General features: G+C 37.4%; 2 protein-coding genes, 1 long non-coding RNA gene and 1 pseudogene across 6 annotated transcripts; 2 read left to right on the plus strand and 2 right to left on the minus strand.

Moving 5' to 3' along the window:
- LOC147920462 (receptor-like protein 37) lies at positions 1 to 2,812 on the plus strand. Of its 2 annotated transcripts, XM_087502622.1 has the most exons (2): positions 24 to 2,263; positions 2,415 to 2,644. In XM_087502622.1, the coding sequence occupies exons 1-2, from the start codon at positions 155 to 157 to the stop codon at positions 2,499 to 2,501; spliced, it is 2,196 nt and encodes a 731-aa protein (XP_087358748.1). In that variant the 5' UTR covers positions 24 to 154; the 3' UTR covers positions 2,502 to 2,644. The 2 variants fall into 2 exon arrangements, with proteins under 2 accessions (XP_087358747.1, XP_087358748.1); XM_087502621.1 differs by having other exon boundaries at positions 1 to 2,812.
- Positions 2,813 to 4,633: 1,821 nt separating this feature from the next.
- Positions 4,634 to 16,040, minus strand: LOC104767771 (F-box/kelch-repeat protein At5g51250-like; annotated as a pseudogene).
- On the minus strand, positions 8,012 to 9,071 carry LOC147920463 (uncharacterized). The gene is made up of 3 exons (XR_015591376.1): positions 8,969 to 9,071; positions 8,436 to 8,748; positions 8,012 to 8,145 (listed from the first exon to the last, which is right to left on the minus strand). It is a non-coding gene; the product is annotated as an uncharacterized LOC147920463 (long non-coding RNA).
- Positions 14,766 to 18,980, plus strand: LOC104766204 (receptor-like protein 36). 3 transcript variants are annotated; one of them, XM_087502624.1, is made up of 3 exons: positions 15,739 to 16,042; positions 16,441 to 16,593; positions 16,702 to 18,980. In XM_087502624.1, the coding sequence occupies exons 2-3, from the start codon at positions 16,570 to 16,572 to the stop codon at positions 18,760 to 18,762; spliced, it is 2,085 nt and encodes a 694-aa protein (XP_087358750.1). In that variant the 5' UTR covers positions 15,739 to 16,042; positions 16,441 to 16,569; the 3' UTR covers positions 18,763 to 18,980. The 3 variants fall into 3 exon arrangements, with proteins under 3 accessions (XP_010488342.2, XP_087358750.1, XP_010488341.2); XM_010490040.2 differs by having other exon boundaries at positions 14,766 to 16,042; positions 16,441 to 18,980; XM_010490039.2 differs by lacking the exon at positions 15,739 to 16,042 and having other exon boundaries at positions 16,202 to 16,593.
- Positions 18,981 to 20,051: the final 1,071 nt, after the last annotated feature.

Consider the following 20,051-nt stretch of genomic DNA (forward strand, 5'->3'; position numbering starts at 1 on the left):
TGTCCACAAAAACAAACTATTCATAATCTTCCTGCTTTAATTCCAAGGAAGACTTGCCAAGTCAAGCCCTTAGCAGAGAATGTTCTAATATAAAAAGAAGTGAGTAAGCAAGAGATGTCTATCACATACCAATTTAACAAACACAAATAGTATCATGATTCAAAGACAGTCTTATTGCTTTGGTATCATTATTACCATCTATTTCTTCTTTTGCCTTCCTCCCTTACAAAACACTATTGCTTCTCCCACACGGTCCTTGTGCTGCCGCGACCAAAGAGATGCTCTTTTGAAGCTTCAAAAGGAGTTCCCGATCTATTCCGACGCCAGCTATCATGTAACAACAACTTCATGGAACAAGAGCATTGACTGTTGTTTTTGGGAGGGTGTCACGTGTGATGCTATTTTGGGAGAGGTGATATCACTTAAACTTGTTTCCTATATTGGCAACACCTCTTTGAAAACTAGCAGTGGTCTTTTTAAACTTCAACATCTCCGTTCTCTAGATCTTTCAGATTGCAATCTCCAAGGGGAGATTCCTTCTTTGATTGGAAATCTTTCTCATCTCACACATCTTTCTCTTTCCCGTAACCAATTAGTAGGTGAAGTTCCTATTTCAATTGGAAATCTTTCTCATCTCACATATCTTGAACTTTTTAACAATAAATTAGTAGGTGAAGTTCCGACTTCAATCGGTAACCTAAACCAACTAGAAACCATGAATCTAGGTTCAAATGATCTCAGAGGTAACATTCCTACTTCATTTACCAACTTAACCAAGCTTTCTGATTTGAGACTTGATAGAAATCAATTCACTGGTGGGGATATAGTATTAGCCAATTTAACCAGTTTGAACTATGTAGTCCTCTTCTCAAACTACTTCAAATCCTCACTTTCCTCTACGAACCTAAGTGGACTCCACAACTTGAAGCATTTCGATGGGAGTGACAACTCATTTATGGGACCTTTTCCCTCATCCTTGCTCATGGTTTCTTCGTTAGAATATATTGGTTTAAGCCAAAACAAGTTCGAAGGACCTATTGATTTCAGAAACTCGTCTTCATTGTCCAAGCTGAAAAGGTTAGATGTTAGCCAAAACGATTTTAATGGGCTAATCCCCGAATCTTTATCAAAATTAGTTAATCTCCATGATTTAGATCTTAGCCACAACAATTTCGGAGGACATTTCCCTAGAGTTATATCTAAATTAGTCCATCTTGATCGTTTAGATCTAAGCCACAACAATTTCGTAGGACAAGTCCCTAGATCAATATCTAAATTAGTAAGCCTCAGCTCCCTTGATTTTTCCTACAACAAGTTGGAAGGTCACGTACCTCATTTTATATGGAGATCGTCGGAGTCGGTTTCACAGCTTTACGTGGACCTTTCTCATAATTCTTTCGCTAGCTTCGGAGAATCAGTGGAAAAAATTACGGACGGAGCATCATTAAATTGGTTGCATCTTGCTTCAAATTCACTCCAAGGACCAATTCCCCAATGGATATGCAAGTTACAATCTTTAGGAACCTTGGATTTGTCGAACAACAATTTAACTGGTTCCATACCTCAGTGTTTGAAGAATTCCACTTACCTTCAAGAGTTAAATCTGCAAAACAACAGTTTAAGTGGAGTTTTACCCGATTTCAACGGTTCTGTCTTACGATCACTTGATGTCAGCCGCAACAATTTGGTTGGGAACCTTCCAAAATCATTGATCAACTGTAACTCTTTGGAATTTCTGAATGTGAAGAGAAACAAGATCAACGGCACGTTTCCATTTTGGTTAGGCTCTCTGGAATCATTATATGTTCTTGTGCTCCGATCAAACGCCTTACATGGTCCAGTCTACGATCCATCTGCCTACTTAGGGTTTCCAAGTCTTCGGATCATAGACATATCTAATAACAACTTTGTTGGATCATTGCCACAAGACTACTTTGCCAATTGGACTGAAATGTCATTAGTGTGGGCTGGTTATGGCGACTCAGACATGGACTATATAGGCTATGATAACGGTTTTAATTCGATCGATTTGGTGTATAAAGGAATTGACACAGGTTTTGCTAGGATCGATCAAGGCTTCAAGCTCATTGATTTTTCTGGTAACCGGTTCTCTGGACATATCCCTGGATCCATTGGCTTATTGAGCGAATTGCGTCTTCTCAACTTGTCAGGCAACGGATTCACAGGAAACATCCCACCAACCTTGGAAAATATTACAAAGCTCGAGACATTAGACCTATCTCGAAATAACTTGTCTGGTGAGATTCCTCAAGGTCTTGGGAAACGCTCGTTTCTGTCCAACATCAACTTCTCCTACAATCATCTTGAAGGGTTGTTGCCACAAAGCACACAGTTTGGAAGTCAAAATTGTTCTTCGTTCGTGGGTAATCCTGGACTCCATGGCTTCGATGAATCTTGTGGAGAAAGCTATCATGTTCCTTCTCCTACTACTTCTCAGCCACTCGAGGAACCTTTGTCGGAACCAGAAGAGCCAGTGCTGAAATGGATAGCAGCCGCGATAGCTTTTGCACCTGGTGTGTTTTGTGGATTAGTGATCGGGCATATCTTCACTTCATACAAATATGAATGGTTCATAGCTCGTTAAGCTCAACAGTTTTGTCAAGTTTGTACTCCGATTTGTACTTCCCCTGGTTTGTATTATGTAATTTTTAATTTCTTGGTTTTCTTGTAAACATTGTCAATGCTATACATTCTGTAATGTTCTCACCGTTTTGTGTAATATGGCCCATGTTTATATGGTTGCCTACGTATCTTTGCGGTATAAATCTTTGACAAAGTGTCTTGAAAAACATATTTAAAACTATATCTCATACCCCTCTATTTATCTCTAATTTGAGTCTTACAAAACTTTATACTTTTAATTGATTCAATGCATATATATATAATATGTAATATGGTCTAGTATCATGTGGGAATTAGAAGACACAAAACAGAGACTCTGTTTCTCAAATCTTTCTAGAAACAGAGTAGATAAATACAAAAATTCTTCCGCCTGATGAAGAAGATTTGGGAAAAAAAAATATCATTTACATGCCAGAAAGTTCTTATTCACAGGAGACAAGAAGGTAAACCTTGATGAGTGGCTTTGCTCTTTCTTCACCTCAATTTCTCATGGCATTATACAAGTTTGTGTCTTATTTTCTCTATCATTTACTTTGGCAGCTTCTTGTTACCGTGAGCCATTGTAAAGAAAGCCATCATGTTCTTGTTAGTGATTTTCTTTTTTTTTTAGGTTTTTTTTTTTTTTTTTTTCTCTGTTCAATTTTGTATAATCTCATGAAGAAATCAAATCTCCCGCTTCATAGACTTTTCAACGTTTTATATATATATAGAGAGAGAGAGACAGCTAAAGATCTAACAGATCATATGATTAGTATTCAGGACCTCTGGCTTCAGATGAATCTCCCATCCAGATGTCCCGGAAACATGAACCGGAATGGTTTAATTTGATACCAACACCGCTACTGGAACATGTGACTGGTGTTCAGGACTTCTGGCTTCAGACATGATCTCTGAACCGGTGGGTGATCTCCTGACTACTGCTTGGAGGTTCAGATCGTTGGCTATCTTCTGCTTCATTTATTCAAGAGGGAAGACAACTATATTTGGTTCAAAGCACAAAGATGATTCCTGTTCAGTCCAATGCTCTCTTTCAATAAGGTACAACAATAGAAGAGAGTGAGCTTAATAAACTAGGGAACCAAAACAAATCGCGATCGAAACCAGTAATAGAACCTAAAACACCATATTCCATATACAGTAAAACCTCTATAAATTAATAATGTTGGGACTAAGACATTTTATTAATTTATAGTGATAATAATTTATCTATAAATTAATAATGTTGGGACTAAGACATTTTATTAATTTATAGTGATATTAATTTATCTATAAATTAATAATTATTATTTTATAGTGTAAATTAATAATTATTAATTTATAGATATATTTTTAATTGTTTATTTTTAAAAAAATTATGAATTGGAACAACTATAGCAAAATTAGATTAAACTTTCGGATGTTATAAATTTTATGGTTTAGGAATTGAACTTGTAATATTTAGAAAGCACTATTTACAATAAATTACAAATATTATAGACAAATTGACTTATACACATGAGACAGATAAATTCAAATCTATGAATAATAATATCAATTCTCCTATTTTAATAATCTGTCAAATTATCAAATTGTAAATGATGCATATCTAAAAATTAAAACTTTAAATTTAATTATTTGTATGACATGTTATAAAATATTTTAGAGATATCATTATAGGTTGAAAATACAACATTACAATTGTTCTATAGAATTGAGCTTTAGGAGAAACATACACTATTATATCAGTATATATATATATATATATATATATAAATTTACATAATTATTAATTTATGATATTATTAGGACCATATTTTATAAGGAGATTTCGAAAAAATTATTATCTTATTATCTTACCGAATATTGTTATTAATTTATAGTGTTTATTAATTTATAGAGTATTAATTTATAGAGATTTTAATCTATAGAGGTTTTACTGTATGTAGAATAAACACCACACAATAGCAAAACAGAACACACGTCATATCAAGATAGTTAAACACCAAAAAAATCGAGAACACGATCAAAGCCAAGCCTTGTGAGGTCAGACAGCAGCAGCAATAACCTTCACGACATAATGGTCGTCAAATGTTGTAAGCAAACGATCAACCCACTCAACTTTGCCCCAAATTTCAAAACTATTGAGCCTTTGAAGTGCAACCTCTGCACAAAAAAATGTCGTCTCACAGCCGCGATGCCAAGGAACAATAAAGTCGTCCCACATAACCACTAACTTTCCACCATAATCTGCCAATCTAACCTGACTACGGCCATAATTAGGGATCTTGGGTAGTCCTACCAAACCCTTCAAATTTCTCCACTGTCTTCCCTGAGAGTCATACCATCTGAGGTCTCCGTTAACAGCAGCGTACAAAACATTCTCTATCACGCAATAAGAATCTGAAAGCATAGGTCCACATATATCATGTGGTCTAATGTGAAGAAACAGAGATTCCAAAGTTTTCTATTCTGTCCCTTATGACTTGATTTACAAAAACATATATACTCGAGAGAGCAGATCCATACGAATCATATCTATACATACAAGGAAAGCTATATTAACTTTGCTGATCTTACGGGATTGACATATTGACCAAACAGCTTCACGGCCAAGTCACCTATAACCATGACGAAACCAACTGCAATTAGAGTAAACCGATAGCTAACCTGAAACCAATCTCCAACACTCCCCCTCAAGTTGGAGCATACAAGTTTCGTATGCCTAACTTGATCCGAAACGATGCGAAGCTGTCTCGACCAAGGGGTTTTGTAAAGATATCCGCAAGCTGAAATTCAGTGCCAACGTGACGAAGAACAAGATTACGACGAACAAGCTCATCACGAACAAAATGGCAGTCAATCTCTATATGTTTAGTGCGTTCATGGAATACGGGATTTGTTGCGATGTGTATGGCCGGTTTACTGTCACAACACACCACCATTGGCTGATCATGTCGAACTCCCAGAGTAAGCAACAACTGTTTGAGCCATAAAAGTTCTGATGTAAGAAATGACATTGCCCGATACTCCGCTTCTGCAGAGGACTTGCTCACGGTTTCTTGCTTTCGAGTTTTCCATGAAATTGGTGAATCACCAAGCTGAACTATATAACCAGTAACAGACCTTCGAGATATGGGACAAGTCGCATAGTCAGAGTCACACCACCCAGTGATCTGAAAATCACCTGTTCGACGCAGCAAAATACCTTGGCCGGGATCAGACTTTAAATAACGAACGATTCGAAGCGCAGCCTCCCAATGATCTTCACGTGGCTGTTGCATAAACCTGGCCAGCATATGAACAGAGAATGCGAGGTCTGGCCGTGTTACTGCCAAGTAGATCAAACGCCCAATCAACCGTCGATACTGTTGGGGCTGAGGAAGAAGAGGTGATTCAGACAACATGAGCTCATGAGTTTGTTCTAGTGGAAAAGTCGCTGGTTTTGCTCCCATCATACCAGTTTCAGAGATGATATCTAACGCATATTTGCGCTGACATATGTATATGCCTGCCGAGTTCCTTGCAACCTCTATCCCCAAAAAATATTTTAGAGGTCCCAAATCCTTCATGTGAAAACATGATGCCAAATAATCTTTAAAATCTTGGTTTGCCTTTGGTGAACTCCCCGAAATTATCAGGTCATCAACATAAATCAGTATATTGATCCGAACAGCTCCCCTGGTCAAAGTGAACAAAGAATAGTCGGACAAGGATTGTTTAAATCCATAATTCTTCAATGATGTTGTCAACTTCTCAAACCAGCATCGTGGAGCCTGTTTTAAACCATACAAGGCTTTGCGTAGACGACATACCTTGTTGGGATGAGAAGCAGCAAAGCCAGGGGGTAGCTTCATGTAGACTTCTTCGCGAAGATCTCCATGTAAAAATGCATTGTGGACATCCATCTGATGGATTTCCCAGTTTCGTTTTGATGCAACGTCGAGAAACATTCGCACCGTTCCCATCTTAGCCACAGGGGCAAAGGTTTCACCATAGTCTTCACCCTCTTTTTGTTTGTTGCCAAGTGCAACAAGTCGTGCCTTATACCTCTCAACGGATCCATCAGAGTGATATTTAACTTTGTAGACCCATTGACAGCCGATTGCTCGTTTTCCTGGAGGTAAATCTTCTATCGTCCATGTACCATTTTCCTCTTGAGCATCAATTTCGGTTGTCATTGCGTTATTCCAACGGTCATCAGCAACAGCCTCTTTATACGATCTTGGTTCAACGGCTTTTGCAACCGCAGCCATATACGCAACATGAGATTTAGAAAAACGCTTTTTAGAATCCTGTTTCGAAATTGGGTACCGTACCTTTGAGCACCGGCGAGGTTTCTGCTTCCGTCGTAGCCGCAGGAGAGTCATTGGAAGATGAAGACGTGGTCTCAAATTCACGTGGACCTTGACTTTCTTCATTTGGGCCTGAATAATGTAACGGGCCTTGAGGGACATTAAGATGTTCTTCTTGTAATGGGCCACTAGAAATTGAAGCCCACAACTTTGGTGTATCTTCTTCATCAACGTGAGAGACCTCCATTGTCGAGCTTGGAGAAAATGGAAATTCAGATTCGGAGAAGACCACATCTCGTGAGACAAAAAATTCTTGTGATTCTAAATCAAACAATCTCCAACCTTTTTGACCATTTGGATAACCAACGAACAAACACCGTCGACTTCGTGACTCGAATTTGTCGCCGTGACGTTTTTGATTGTGAGCATAACACAAGCTCCCAAAAACTTTTAAATGTCCATACTGAGGAGGCTTCTTATGAAGACGTTCATACGGAGTTTTGTTGTTCAAAATAGAGCTGGGAGTTCGATTAATCAAGTAAGCCGCTGTTAAAACACATTCGCCCCAAAACTTTAAAGGCAGTTGCGCTTGAAACCGTAAAGCCCTCGCAATATTGAGAATGTGTCTGTGTTTTCTTTCAACCCTGCCATTCTGCTCAGGCGTAGAAACACACGAACGTTCATGAAGAATACCGTGTTCTTGGAAAAACTTTGTTAAACACATGAACTCTGAACCGTTATCACTGCGTATTGTTTGAACTTGCACCCCAAATTGACGCTCTGTTAAAGCTAAGAAATTTTTTAAATGACCAGAAGCCTCACGTTTTTCAGCCAACAAATACAACCAAACTCCTCTAGAATAATCATCTACTATTGTCAGAAAATATTTGGCCCCAGAATGAGAAGTTGTGCGGTAAGGTCCCCATAAATCACAGTGGATTAACTCAAAAATACGAGATGTCTTATTCATACTCAATGGAAATGAAGTTCGAGTTTGCTTTGCGCGGAGACATATATCACACGCTTGATTTAAACTTGAAGAAGAAACAGAAACAGAAATTGCAGGAAGTAAACCGACTACTCTCGCAGAAGGTTGACCCATCCTTTTATGCCACAGCTCATACTCCTTCTCCTCTTTCGTAGTGACTGATGCTGCGATCTCCATACTACGAAAGTAAAAAGTTCCTCCTGCTCTAATACCCGTCCCAATCACAGTCTTCAAAGTGCGGTCCTGAACCACAAGAAAGTGATCAGTCATTTGCAAAACACAACGGTTTTCATCCATCAATTGTCCAATTGAAAGCAAATCAGATTGAAACTCCTCAACATAGAAGACTGAATTCATAACCAAATATGAACTAAGTCTAACTGTCCCTTCTTTCACAGAAACCCTTTCTCTACCATCAGCCAGAATAATTAAAACCGGAGGCATATCTCTTACATTTGTAAGAATATCAAACTTTCCTGTCAAATGATGAGAGGCGCCTGTATCCATAATCCAAGAGGGAACGTTGGACTTACCGGTTAACTTTTCGGTGGGCTCGTCCTTGCCAGCATTGAGGACTCTTTTGATGGTACGCCATTGATCCTCAGTTAAAGTGAGACCCTCACGATCACGATCAGTCACCACATGGTTGGCGTGTTCTGTTACGTCAAGGTTCGGAACACAAACACGGTTAGCATATGCTGCAGACCCGCGTCCTCGACCTCCATTGGAGCTTGCTCCACCACGGCCACGTCCTGGTACAGAACGACTGCGAGGAGTGCCATTCGGGTTCGTGGCAGGAGTGCCATTCGGGTTCGTGGGAAAATTCCCATTCAGGTTCGTCTGAGTCTGTCCGTCCGTCATTGTCGTGAAAAAAAAACGATAAGAAAAACCTTTAATTTCACAAAAATGATTCAAGCTCTGATACCATGAAGAAACAGAGATTCCAAAGTTTTCTATTCTGTCCCTTATGACTTGATTTACAAAAACATATATACTCGAGAGAGCAGATCCATACGAATCATATCTATACATACAAGGAAAGCTATATTAACTTTGCTGATCTTACGGGATTGACATATTGACCAAACAGCTTCACGGCCAAGTCACCTATAACCATGACGAAACCAACTGCAATTAGAGTAAACCGATAGCTAACCTGAAACCAATCTCCAACATAATGTCCCATCTACCTTCCTTGGGATCGTAAGCAACCGCCTAATTTCCAAGAATGGCCACGTTGAACTTTCCGTCAATACAAGCGGTATTGGATATATAGTTGTAGTTTGGATCGATGCTACAAAGGATGTGCTCATGACTCCAAACTTGTGTTTTTATGTCTAACACCTCGACCAAGTTCTTAAAGGAGTCGGAGCTACTGTCATCCTTGTACTGTCCTGCTGCGTATATCTTTCCATCAAGGACGCCAGCACAGACAGTTAATAGCTCCACAGGTAAGCTTGGAGCCTCGCGCCAAGTGTGAGACATGCAATCAAGAATTGAGACGCTCGAGGAGGACGCTTTGAACCTGCCGGGTTGGATTGCGCCAATGTTATAGATATCAGAACCAACGGACACGAGACTTGAAAACTGTACGTAAGGAGAATTGGGAATTGGGATTCTAGCCAAAGCATAACCACTCCTCTCCTCTTTATTGGTTTGATCAGATTTCCGGCAGAGGGTGAACCAGGTAGGGCCTTCAAGCATATCGAAGCACACATAGAGACAACTCTCGGTGAGGCCTAACTGTGACCTGACCTTGTAAAGCTCTGGTGAAGCTAGGAGAGATCGGAAGCTCTTGGAGACGAGTGAGAGAGTAGGATGGTACAATCTTGGGACGCGTGCGACGATGTGCAATAGCAAATCATAGGGAAGTGACGGATTAAGAAGGCTCGATTGCGGCGTCGACGACAACATCTGCTTCTGCTTCTGCTTCTTGTGCGTCGCGTAGTCCTCTTCCTCTTATTTTCCGGCGTTGACATTGACGGAATTAACGATTACTAAATCGTCGTTGATCGATTTCTCCAACTCACAGAGGATTTAGGGTTTTGGCGGGGGATATACATACACATTAGGTTAAAAACTTGTTCGGCTTTGTGGCCTTGTGGGCAAGACTTTTTTTTTCATCATTCATTTTCTTTTTCGTTTTATTTATTTATTTAGCAACTTACTAACGAAAAAAAAAAAAGAAGTAATTAATTTACTAATATATTTATCAGTTGAACACTAACTTTACAAATAATTTTCAGTAGAACAAAAAAAATCATCAACAAACGATTACACGTTTAAAGATCTTTCTCAAAACAATTTAATCAAATCAGTTTTGACGTATTTGGTTGAAACTTACCGGTTTTTAATTTTTATAGTGCATGGTGTAAGACCGCCGCATTAACTATTGAAATTTTCATCTTTTCTACTTTGACACACAAAAAAAAAAGCATTTCGTCTTTTTTTAGATTGGAGTTTTCATCATTCTTCTCCCTTCTTCTATTGTGTAACATTTATTTCCTACGGGCTCAACACATTTTCAACATCCTCTAATATTATCCAAAACCTCTTACAATACAGTTGGAATACATCTTTACGTAACTTAGACGTTTCCTCCAACACTTGGTTGGCTCTAAGAAATATCTTCACAAAAAGTCAAAAACAAAGGGACGACTTGGTTCACTTGATTAATTCCAAAGCCGTTTCGCACGGCATACATACATGTTTGTTTCTACTGTTCTATTTACTTTTTTTGTTTGTTTGTATGTTTATAGCCATCGCTTTTGTATCTGTAAAGCTTTTGTTGGTGTCCACAAAGAACAGAATACTCACCATTTTTCCTTCTATAATCCATTTATCTTTGAAATAATCTAAAGGAAGACTTGCCAAGTCAAGCTCATTACAGAGTATGTTCTTATATAAAGAGAAGTGCCTTAGCAATGTATGTACATCACTTACCATTCAACATACAAATTATCTTGTTTCCACAAGAAAAGGTCATGAGTCTGTCTTGTTGCTTTCTTGGTATTATTATTACCATCTATTTCTTCTTTTTCCTTCTTCCCTTACCAAACACCTTTGCTTCTCCCACACGGTCCTTGTGCTGCTGTGACCAAAGAGATGCTCTTTTGGAGGTACAAAGGGAGTTCCCGATCCATTCCATGGACGACCAGCCTGTAACAACAATTTCGTGGAACAAGAGCGTTGAATGCTGTTCTTGGGATGGTGTAACGTGTGATGACTTGGGAAAGGTGATATCACTAGAACTCATTTCCCGTAGTACTGCCACCAACACCTCTTTGAAATCTAGCAGTGGCATTTTTAAACTTCGATATCTTCGTCACCTACTGCCTTCAGATTGTTGTATCCAAGGGAGATTCCTTCTTCAATTGAAAATCTTTCCCATCTCACACATCTTGATCTCTATCGTAATCAATTAGTAGGTGAAGTTCCATCTTCAGTAGGTAATGTAACGTCCCGACCACCACCTCTTAGTGGTCCCCATGTCCAATCCCAGTCCATAGGCCCACTTTCCTTAATGGGCCTCACGTCCTCTCACTAGGCCCGTGAGCCCATCCATATCCAACAGCCGGTTTGCTACGTCCGAGAGACTTTAAAGACTTGTTACCGTCCCTACAAATCACCACATGATCTTTCCCTGTGTTTTGTTCACTCGCACAGTTCTGACAGTCACTTCCCGGAAGGTCACCCATCCTGAGACTACTCCAGCATAAGCACGCTTAACTGTGGAGTTCTCTCAGGACCCTTGACCGAAAAGATAAGTGCACTTTGGTGATATAGGTGGCCAAATCAATTCTTTTAAACCTCTCCGCAAGTCTCTGAAACCGGGGTGTCACAATTCACCCCTACTAACAGATCGCAACGTCCTCGTTGCGCACCAAGACCGTCACCCCCGACGGTGTGAGCCCACTCGACTCCACACTCATCTAGGTTCGGCTCTGATACCACTTGTAACGCCCCGACCGCCACCTCTTAGTGGTCCCCATGTCCAATCCCAGTCCATAGGCCCACTTTCCTTAATGGGCCTCACGTCCTCTCACTAGGCCCGTGAGCCCATCCATATTCGACGGCCGGTTTGCTACGTCCGGGAGGCTTTAAAGACTTGTTACCGTCCCTACAAATCACCAAATGATCTTTCTCTGTGTTTTGTCCTCACTCGCACAGTTCCGACAGTCACTTTCCGGAAGGTCACCCATCCTGAGACTACTCCAGCATAAGCACGCTTAACTGTGGAGTTTTCTCAGGACCCTTGACCGAAAATATAAGTGCACTTTGGTGATATAGGTGGCCAAATAAATTCTTTTAAACCTCTCCGCAAGTCTCTGAAACCGGGGTGTCACAGGTAACCTAAACCAACTAGAATCCATTGTTCTTAGGGAAAATCATCTGAGAGGTAATATTCCAACTTCATTTGCCAACTTAACAAAGCTTTCTCAATTGCACCTCGATGGTAATCAATTCACTGGTGGGGAGATAATATTAGCCAATTTAACCAGCTTGTCTATCATAGACATTTCCTTCAACCAATTCCAATACGTGATTTTCGCTTATATAAGTGAACTCCACGACTTAGAGCAATTTAAGGCACAAGACAACTCTTTTGTCGGACCTTTTCCCTCATCCTTGCTCATGATTCCTTCCTTAGTCTCTATTGATTTAAAGCCAAAACCAATTTCAGGGACCTATTGATTTTGGGAATACCTCTTCATCATCTACGCTTACAGGTTTAGATCTTAGCTACAACAACTTCGGAGGATGAGTCCCTAGATCTCTATCTAAATTAGTCAATCTCAAAGGTTTAGTTCTTAAACACAACAATTTTCGAGGAAGACTCCCTAAATCTATATCAAAGCTAGTCAACCTCACTTACCTTGATCTTTCCTACAATAAGTTAGATGGTCCAGTACCTCCATTATCTTGTTTACGAAGATCATCTCATTTTAGTCAAGTTAGGCTTTCTCATAATTTTTATTCTGGTACACTGTTTGTCAGAATCCGGCGTTGACTAGATATGTTTGGTGTTGACCAGCAAAACTTTTTTTTTTTAGTATTAGAAACAAAAGTATTAAAATTGTTTTGTTGAATCATTTATGGTTAAAAAAACATATCTATATCCAATATAAAGATATATTATATATGTTTAATGCATTCAATCTTATAATAGTTAGTTTTTTTTTTTAAAGTTCAAAACTTAAATAAAACTGAAAATAATTCATTAACAGTTTTTAAGATATTGAAACTTAAACTAAAACCGGAAAATTCATGTTAATAATAAATAAAATATGGACAGTATTTACTTAATATTGCAATTCTTTGGTAAATCAACATATATCTTTCTGAATACTAATTACTTTAGAATATTATAACATTTTAATTTGTTTGATGTATATTACACAGTTTTATATTGTTTGTTTGCTGTCTTTGCATCATTATTTTGTGAAATATTTTAAAATAATTATAATATTGTAATTGTGAAAAATTTAAATTTATTAATTTATCAACCACATAAATTTAATTTTACTAATCCACCGATGTGGAACATTAAAATACACATTGTTTTCTTCATAGATTGAGTAATATATCTTCATTTCCAAAAATTCAAATCACAACATATGCCGCACAAATTATAAGGTTAGTTTCAAATTTGTAATTTTCAATTAATATAGTAGGATATGTGGTAAAATAAAAGTTTTAATATCTGAAAAATATATTAATGATTTTTAATTTATTTAAAATTAAGTTTTTCAATTAAAAAAACTATTATAAGATTGATTGCATTAACAAATGTAAAATATATCTTTATAATAAATATAGATATTTTGTTAATTAATAAAACGCCATAAATTATTCTATAAAACATTTTTATTTTTTTTGTTTCTAATACTATAATAAAAAAAATAAAAAACATTTATTGGTCAACATCAGTCAACGCTGGTCAAACATGGTCAACGCCGGATTCTGACAAACAGTGTACCGAAATAAAATGATCGTGATGTTGAGCACATGTCATCATATAGTTGGTATATGTGACCATGCAATACATTTACTTGGTGTAGTTGATAATACATTTTTAAAGTTGGGATGTATAGCCATGTATTAAGCTATACTTCGTGTAGCTGAACAACTTTTTTTCCATTAGTTTAAATTAAATCGAATAGTCTAGAAAATAATATTTTATCAATTTAATGGTATAGTGATATAGATAATAATGTGAAACATAAAATATGTGAATTTGATTTTTATAAACACAAAAGACATCAAACTTTCTACACAACCTTAAAAATTCTTTTTCCAAGTTCAAATATTTCACGGGTGAAACATATTTTACAGAAAATAAACGCAAATTTGAAAAAACAAAAAAAAATGTTACTTAAATATTTTGTTTTATACAAACTAATATTGAATCTTAAATAATTATTTTATTCGTAATATTATATTTAAATCGATTTACTCCGCACTATGTGCGGGTTTGTACCTAGTACATAATTAAAAGGAAATAAAAATTATTAGGGGCTTTTGGTCTTTTTATTTAAATATTGAGTCATTCTAGTTTTGGTATATGTTTGGGTGTTAATTAATCTAGCTATTACACCTCATATTTGATATTTGTGTCAAACTATGTAATTTTCAGTAAATTTAAATGTCTTGAAGAATTGAAGAAATAAAGATAAATAGTTGAATATGAATTCAGCTTTCGGTGTTCTCCCTTTCTCCAAAATGACTCTTGAGTTTTATTTTCATCATTCTTTTTAGCCACAAAAATGAGACATTTATTTTGATTTTTCTTGTAATTATATTGGATTCAAAATGGGATGGACTTGATAGATAACATCATAGATGAATTTTTGACTGTTCTTGATATCCAAATTAACTTCTTAATTTAGTGGGCTAATAAGTTCAACTTTGAATGATGAAGACGCTACTTTACCATTGATTCAATTTGATTGTGTTATGCCTCTTCTTAGATTATCTTACTGTTTCCAATAATCACATCACAAAATTAACTTTCACAAGATTACAAGACTTACAAATCTTCACGAATAAACTGTAAACCCATTTCTCACGGCATCTCATTGCCTCTTATGGAGTCTTGGACTGGCAAGTTTGTGCCTTATATATTCTATCATTTACTTTGACAGCTTCCTTTATTTTTCTTTTTGTCTACGGTGAAATATTATCGGCTACAATGTTATTTTTTCATAGAAGACTTGCTAATAAAGAAGATAAACGTTGACGAGTGACTTTGTCGTGTCTTCTTCACATGACCCATTTCTCACGGCGTTACTTTGAAATTTAATAGAAGTGGTTGTGGACTCGTCGAACCACTGACACAGAAAGGATTTACAGTTCTTTGCTCTAACCAGCTGAGCTACTTGTGAACCACTTTGTTCTCAACCGCTCAACCGTCTGCTCCTCTCGTGCGTGTAGGAATAATCAAAAGAGGAGACAACATGCCTATTATTAAGGTAGAAAGCAAGAAACCCATCCAGCTAGGAGGAAAGCACATCAAAATCCAGAGACACACTTTCTATAGCATTAACAAACCGAACCCGGACTCAAATGCTCACCTGTAGGCATCATTAATGATGTTATAGATGAGTTGACGACATTGACCACAAATATTCAAAACATTGATGCCTATGAATTGAAATCATATTACTCAAATAACGTTTTTATTCAAATCATTAATGATGTAAAAAGTTTTTATTTTATATTTTATTCAAAAAAAAAAGAAAGAAAAGAAATCAATTAGGGGAATTGCATTCTATAACCCAAAAAAAAATTATAATTAACTGAATAACTATACTAACCATGAATAGATGATATAGTGCATATTTTATATAATAATTACAACATTAACCCTATATTATTATCCTCCACCACCACCTCTTGCCACCATCTCTGGCTACCACCGCCGGCCACACCTCCGGCCACCTTCCAGCCACCTTCTGGCCACACCTCCGGCCACCTTCCGGCCACCTTCCGGCCATCACCGCCGGTCGGCCATCTCTGGCCACACCTCCGACCACCTTCCGGCCACTACCTCCGGCGGTCACCATCTCCGGCCACCTTCCTCCACCACCTCTAGCCAGCCTCCACCACCACTTCCACCAAAGTGACAACACCTCCATTGGTAATTTTCATTACCCCTTGTGTCATTCACTTAATATTTTGAATTAGTATGCTATATCCTTAAATATATTTTCAATTTCGGCTACCTACCTAATTCACCCATCATATTACTCCCTTTTTGTTTATAAGTTTTATCAAAAACAAACATTCTATTAATTTTCCTACTTTAGTTTAAAGGAAGACTAGCCAAGTCAAGCCCTTCACAGTGAATGTTTTGATATAAAGTAAGCAAGAGATGTCTATCACATACCAATTTAACAAACAAACTGTCTTTGTTTACAGAAAAATAAAAAAATTATGATTCGAAGCCAATCTTATTGCTTTCTTTGTATTATTATGACCATCTACTTCTTAATTTTCCTTCACCCCTTACTAAACACCTTTGCTTCGCCCACACAGTCCTTGTGCCGCAGCGACCAACGAGATGCTCTTTTGGAGCTAAGAAAAGAGTTCCCAAAGTATTACGGGGACTACGGTCTAACATTTCCGTGGAACAAGAGCGTTGACTGCTGTTCTTGGGATGGTGTCATGTGCGATGCTATATTGGGAGAGGTGATATCATTAAAACTCTGTTCGTCTCTTATTTCTGTCAACACCTCTTTGAAATCTAGCAGTGGTCTTTTCAAACTCCATCACCTTACTTTCTTGGACCTTTCACAGTGTCGTCTCCACGGGAAGATTCCTTCTTCAATTGGAAATCTTTCTCATCTCACATCTCTTGATCTTTCTCAGAACCAATTAGTAGGTGAAGTTCCGGACTCAATCGGTAACCTAAACAACCTAGATTACGTTAATCTTGGAGAAAATTATCTTAGAGGTAATATTCTTACTTTATTTGGCAACTTTACGGAGCTTTATGAATTAAACCTCCGTGAAAATCAATTCACTGGTGGGATTAGCGTATTAGCCAATTTAACCTTCTTGTCCGAAATAGACATCTCCCTTAATCACTTCAAATCCTCGTTTCCCTCTTATGACCGCCACTTCCACCTGTGTAAATTTTCGGGATATGGAAACTCCTTCTCCGGACCGTTTCCAACATCCTTGTTCATGCAACCTTTCTTAGACGAGATTGATTTAAGCGGAAACCAATTCGAGGGATCAATTGATTTTGAGAATACGTCGTCCTCGACTATGCTTAGAGTGTTACATTTCGGCTACAACAATTTGGATGGACTAATCCCAGAATCTATATCGAAATTAGTCAATCTCGAAGGTCTAGTTCTTAGCCACAACAATTTCCGAGGAGAAATCCCTAGATCAATATCAAAATTAGGCAATCTCTTTTCTTTAGATCTTAGCCACAACAATTTAGGAGGGCAAGTCCCTAAATCTATATCAAAGTTAGGCAATCTCTTCTCTTTAGATCTGAGCCATAACAATTTCGGAGGACGAGTCCCTAGATCTATGTCAAAATTAGTCAACCTCACTTTGATTGATCTTTCCCACAATAAATTGGAAGGTCAAGTACCTCAGTTTTTTTGGAGATTTCTGGCTTTTCGGTCAATAAAGCTTTCTCATAACTCGTTCACTAGCTTCGAGAATCCAGTGGAAGTTATCAATAGAGCATCAATGGAAGAGTTGGATTTTGGTTCAAATTCACTCCAAGGACTAATTCCCCAATGGATTTGCAACTTCACAGATTTATATTTATTAGATTTGTCCAACAACCATTTCACTGGCTCCATTCCTCAATGTTTGAAGAATTTTCATCTCAGTGGGTTAAATCTGAGAAACAACAGTCTAAGTGGATTTCTTCCAGAGTTATGCATGGATAGCGTTAATTTAAGATCACTTGATGTCAGCTACAACAATTTGGTGGGGAAACTTCCAAAATCTTTAATCCATTGCGAGTTGATGGAGTTTCTTAATGTGCAAGAAAACAAGATCAAGGACACGTTTCCATTTTGGTTGGGATCTCTGCAATACTTAACGGTTCTTGTGCTCCGATCAAATGCATTCTATGGTCCTGTCTATAACTCCTCTGCCTATTTAGGGTTTCCAAGTATGAGGATCATTGACATATCCGATAACAACTTCGTTGGATCGTTACCACAAGACTATTTTGCCAATTGGACTGAAATGTCAAAAGTTTTTGAGAGTAATGAAGACATACCAGAGATGAACTACATGAGCTTTAATGCTTCCACCATGTATGATTCCATTGATTTGGTGTACAAAGGAGTAGACACAGATTTTGTTCGGATCTTTAAAGCCCTGAGAGTCATTGATTTTTCTGGAAACCAATTTTGCGGATATATCCCTAGACCCATTGGTCTATTGAGCGAATTACGTCTTCTCAACTTGTCCGGCAATGGATTCACAGGCAACATCCCACCAACCTTGGAAAATATTACAAAGCTCGAGACATTGGACCTATCGCGGAATAACTTGTCAGGTGAAATTCCTCAAGGTCTCGGGAAGCTCTCGTTTCTGTCCGTAATCAACTTCTCCTACAATCATCTTGAAGGACTGGTGCCACAGAGTACACAGTTTGGAAGTCAAAATTGTTCTTCATTTGTGGGTAATTCGGGACTATATGGCCTCGAGAATATTTGTGGAGTAAGCCATCAAACCGATGATGAATCCTCGTCTGAACCAGAAGAACCAGTGCTTAATTGGATAGCAGCCATGATAGCAGTTGGACCTGGTGTGTTTTGTGGATTAGTGATTGGACATATCTTCACTTCATACAAACACGAGTGGTTTATAGCTCGTTAAACCTATCTCTCTCGCAGTTTTCGTCAAGTTTGTACTCCCGTTTGTAATTCATTAGGTTTTTATTCTCTTGTAATTTGTTCGTTTCGTGGTTTTCTTTTAAACAAATGTCAATGTTATAAGCTGTAATGTTCTCACCATTTTGTGTAATATGATCCATGTTTGTATATGTATCTTTGTTATAAATATTTAACAAAGTGTCTTGAAAATCATATTTAAAATTTATGTCTCATAGCTATCTATTTATATATAATTTAAGTCTAAAAACACTTTGTTTTTAAGTACGTTCAAGAGAAATATTTACATCATCTGTAATATGATATAGGAGGAATAAAACAGAGACTCTGTTTCACAATTCTTTTTTTTTTGAATAAACAAATAATGATCATTTTGAAGAATACGTACAGTTTCTCAAATCTTTTTTAAAACAGAGTAAATAAATCCAAAAATTCATCCGCCTAGTGAAGAAGATTTGGGGAAAAAAGAAATCATTTACATGCAAGATTAAATCTTCAAGAGTAAAAAATGCAAATATTCCACTATCTTTAGCAAATATCACAAATACTCCAATATGTTGCTTTATCACTTGTCATAATAAAAAAATGCAAATATCACTTGTCAAAGGATGCATATCTTATATATAATAAGAGAAGGATTTTCTCAACTTCTCCTAAGAACATGACATCTAGCTTATTATATAACTGACACATATCTTTCCATTATTCTTATTCTTAAAGGCTATTATCTTTATGTTTTAATATTAGGCCTAACCAAACAAAACCAAATACAGGCCCACCAAATAAATCGACAGCTCTTACAAACAAACCTGTACTCACCTTCTCATCTTCTCCACCATCGTTCCCAGCAACTATCACCTCCGATGTACCTTCTGTATCGAGCTTTTGTTGTTTTTTCTCGGTGTATACGCCACTGGTCTCCATCCTTCGCTGCAAGCTCTTTGGTCAGCTTCCCCGTGAAGATCTCTTAGATTCCATCGTAGTCATATTTATTGGATAATTAAATTCGGTCTCATATCTGGTTCCCTTTCATTGAACAGTAACTCACCATCATTTATGTTCTCTTCCCTCTGGGTTTTTCCAAAAATCTCCTGGGTCAAGATCCCAAACACCTATTTCAAGTTTTGAATTGTATGTGACATTAATCATGTCCAAAATCGTTTTCAAATTGTTTGGATTCAAATTTAAAAATTCAAAAAAGGGGTTAAGATCCGCACCACCAATTAGAATCAGATGAACCATTACTATGATTACGTTATTTGTATTACTTATTAC

This window comes from Camelina sativa, chromosome 19 (assembly GCF_030686135.1).
Source record: "Camelina sativa cultivar CO46 ecotype springtype chromosome 19, ASM3068613v1".
In the NCBI taxonomy this organism is placed as follows: Eukaryota; Viridiplantae; Streptophyta; class Magnoliopsida; order Brassicales; family Brassicaceae; genus Camelina; species Camelina sativa.

Bases quoted from the DNA above. Each gene is read 5' to 3' on its own strand.
- LOC147920462 (XM_087502621.1), top strand. From the start codon at position 155: ATGATTCAAAGACAGTCTTATTGCTTTGGTATCATTATTACCATCTAT.
- LOC104766204 (XM_010490039.2), top strand. From the start codon at position 16,339: ATGATTCGAAGCCAATCTTATTGCTTTCTTTGTATTATTATGACCATC. The intron at 16,594-16,701 runs GTGATATCATTA...GACCTTTCACAG, and splicing joins GCGATGCTATATTGGGAGAG to TGTCGTCTCCACGGGAAGAT.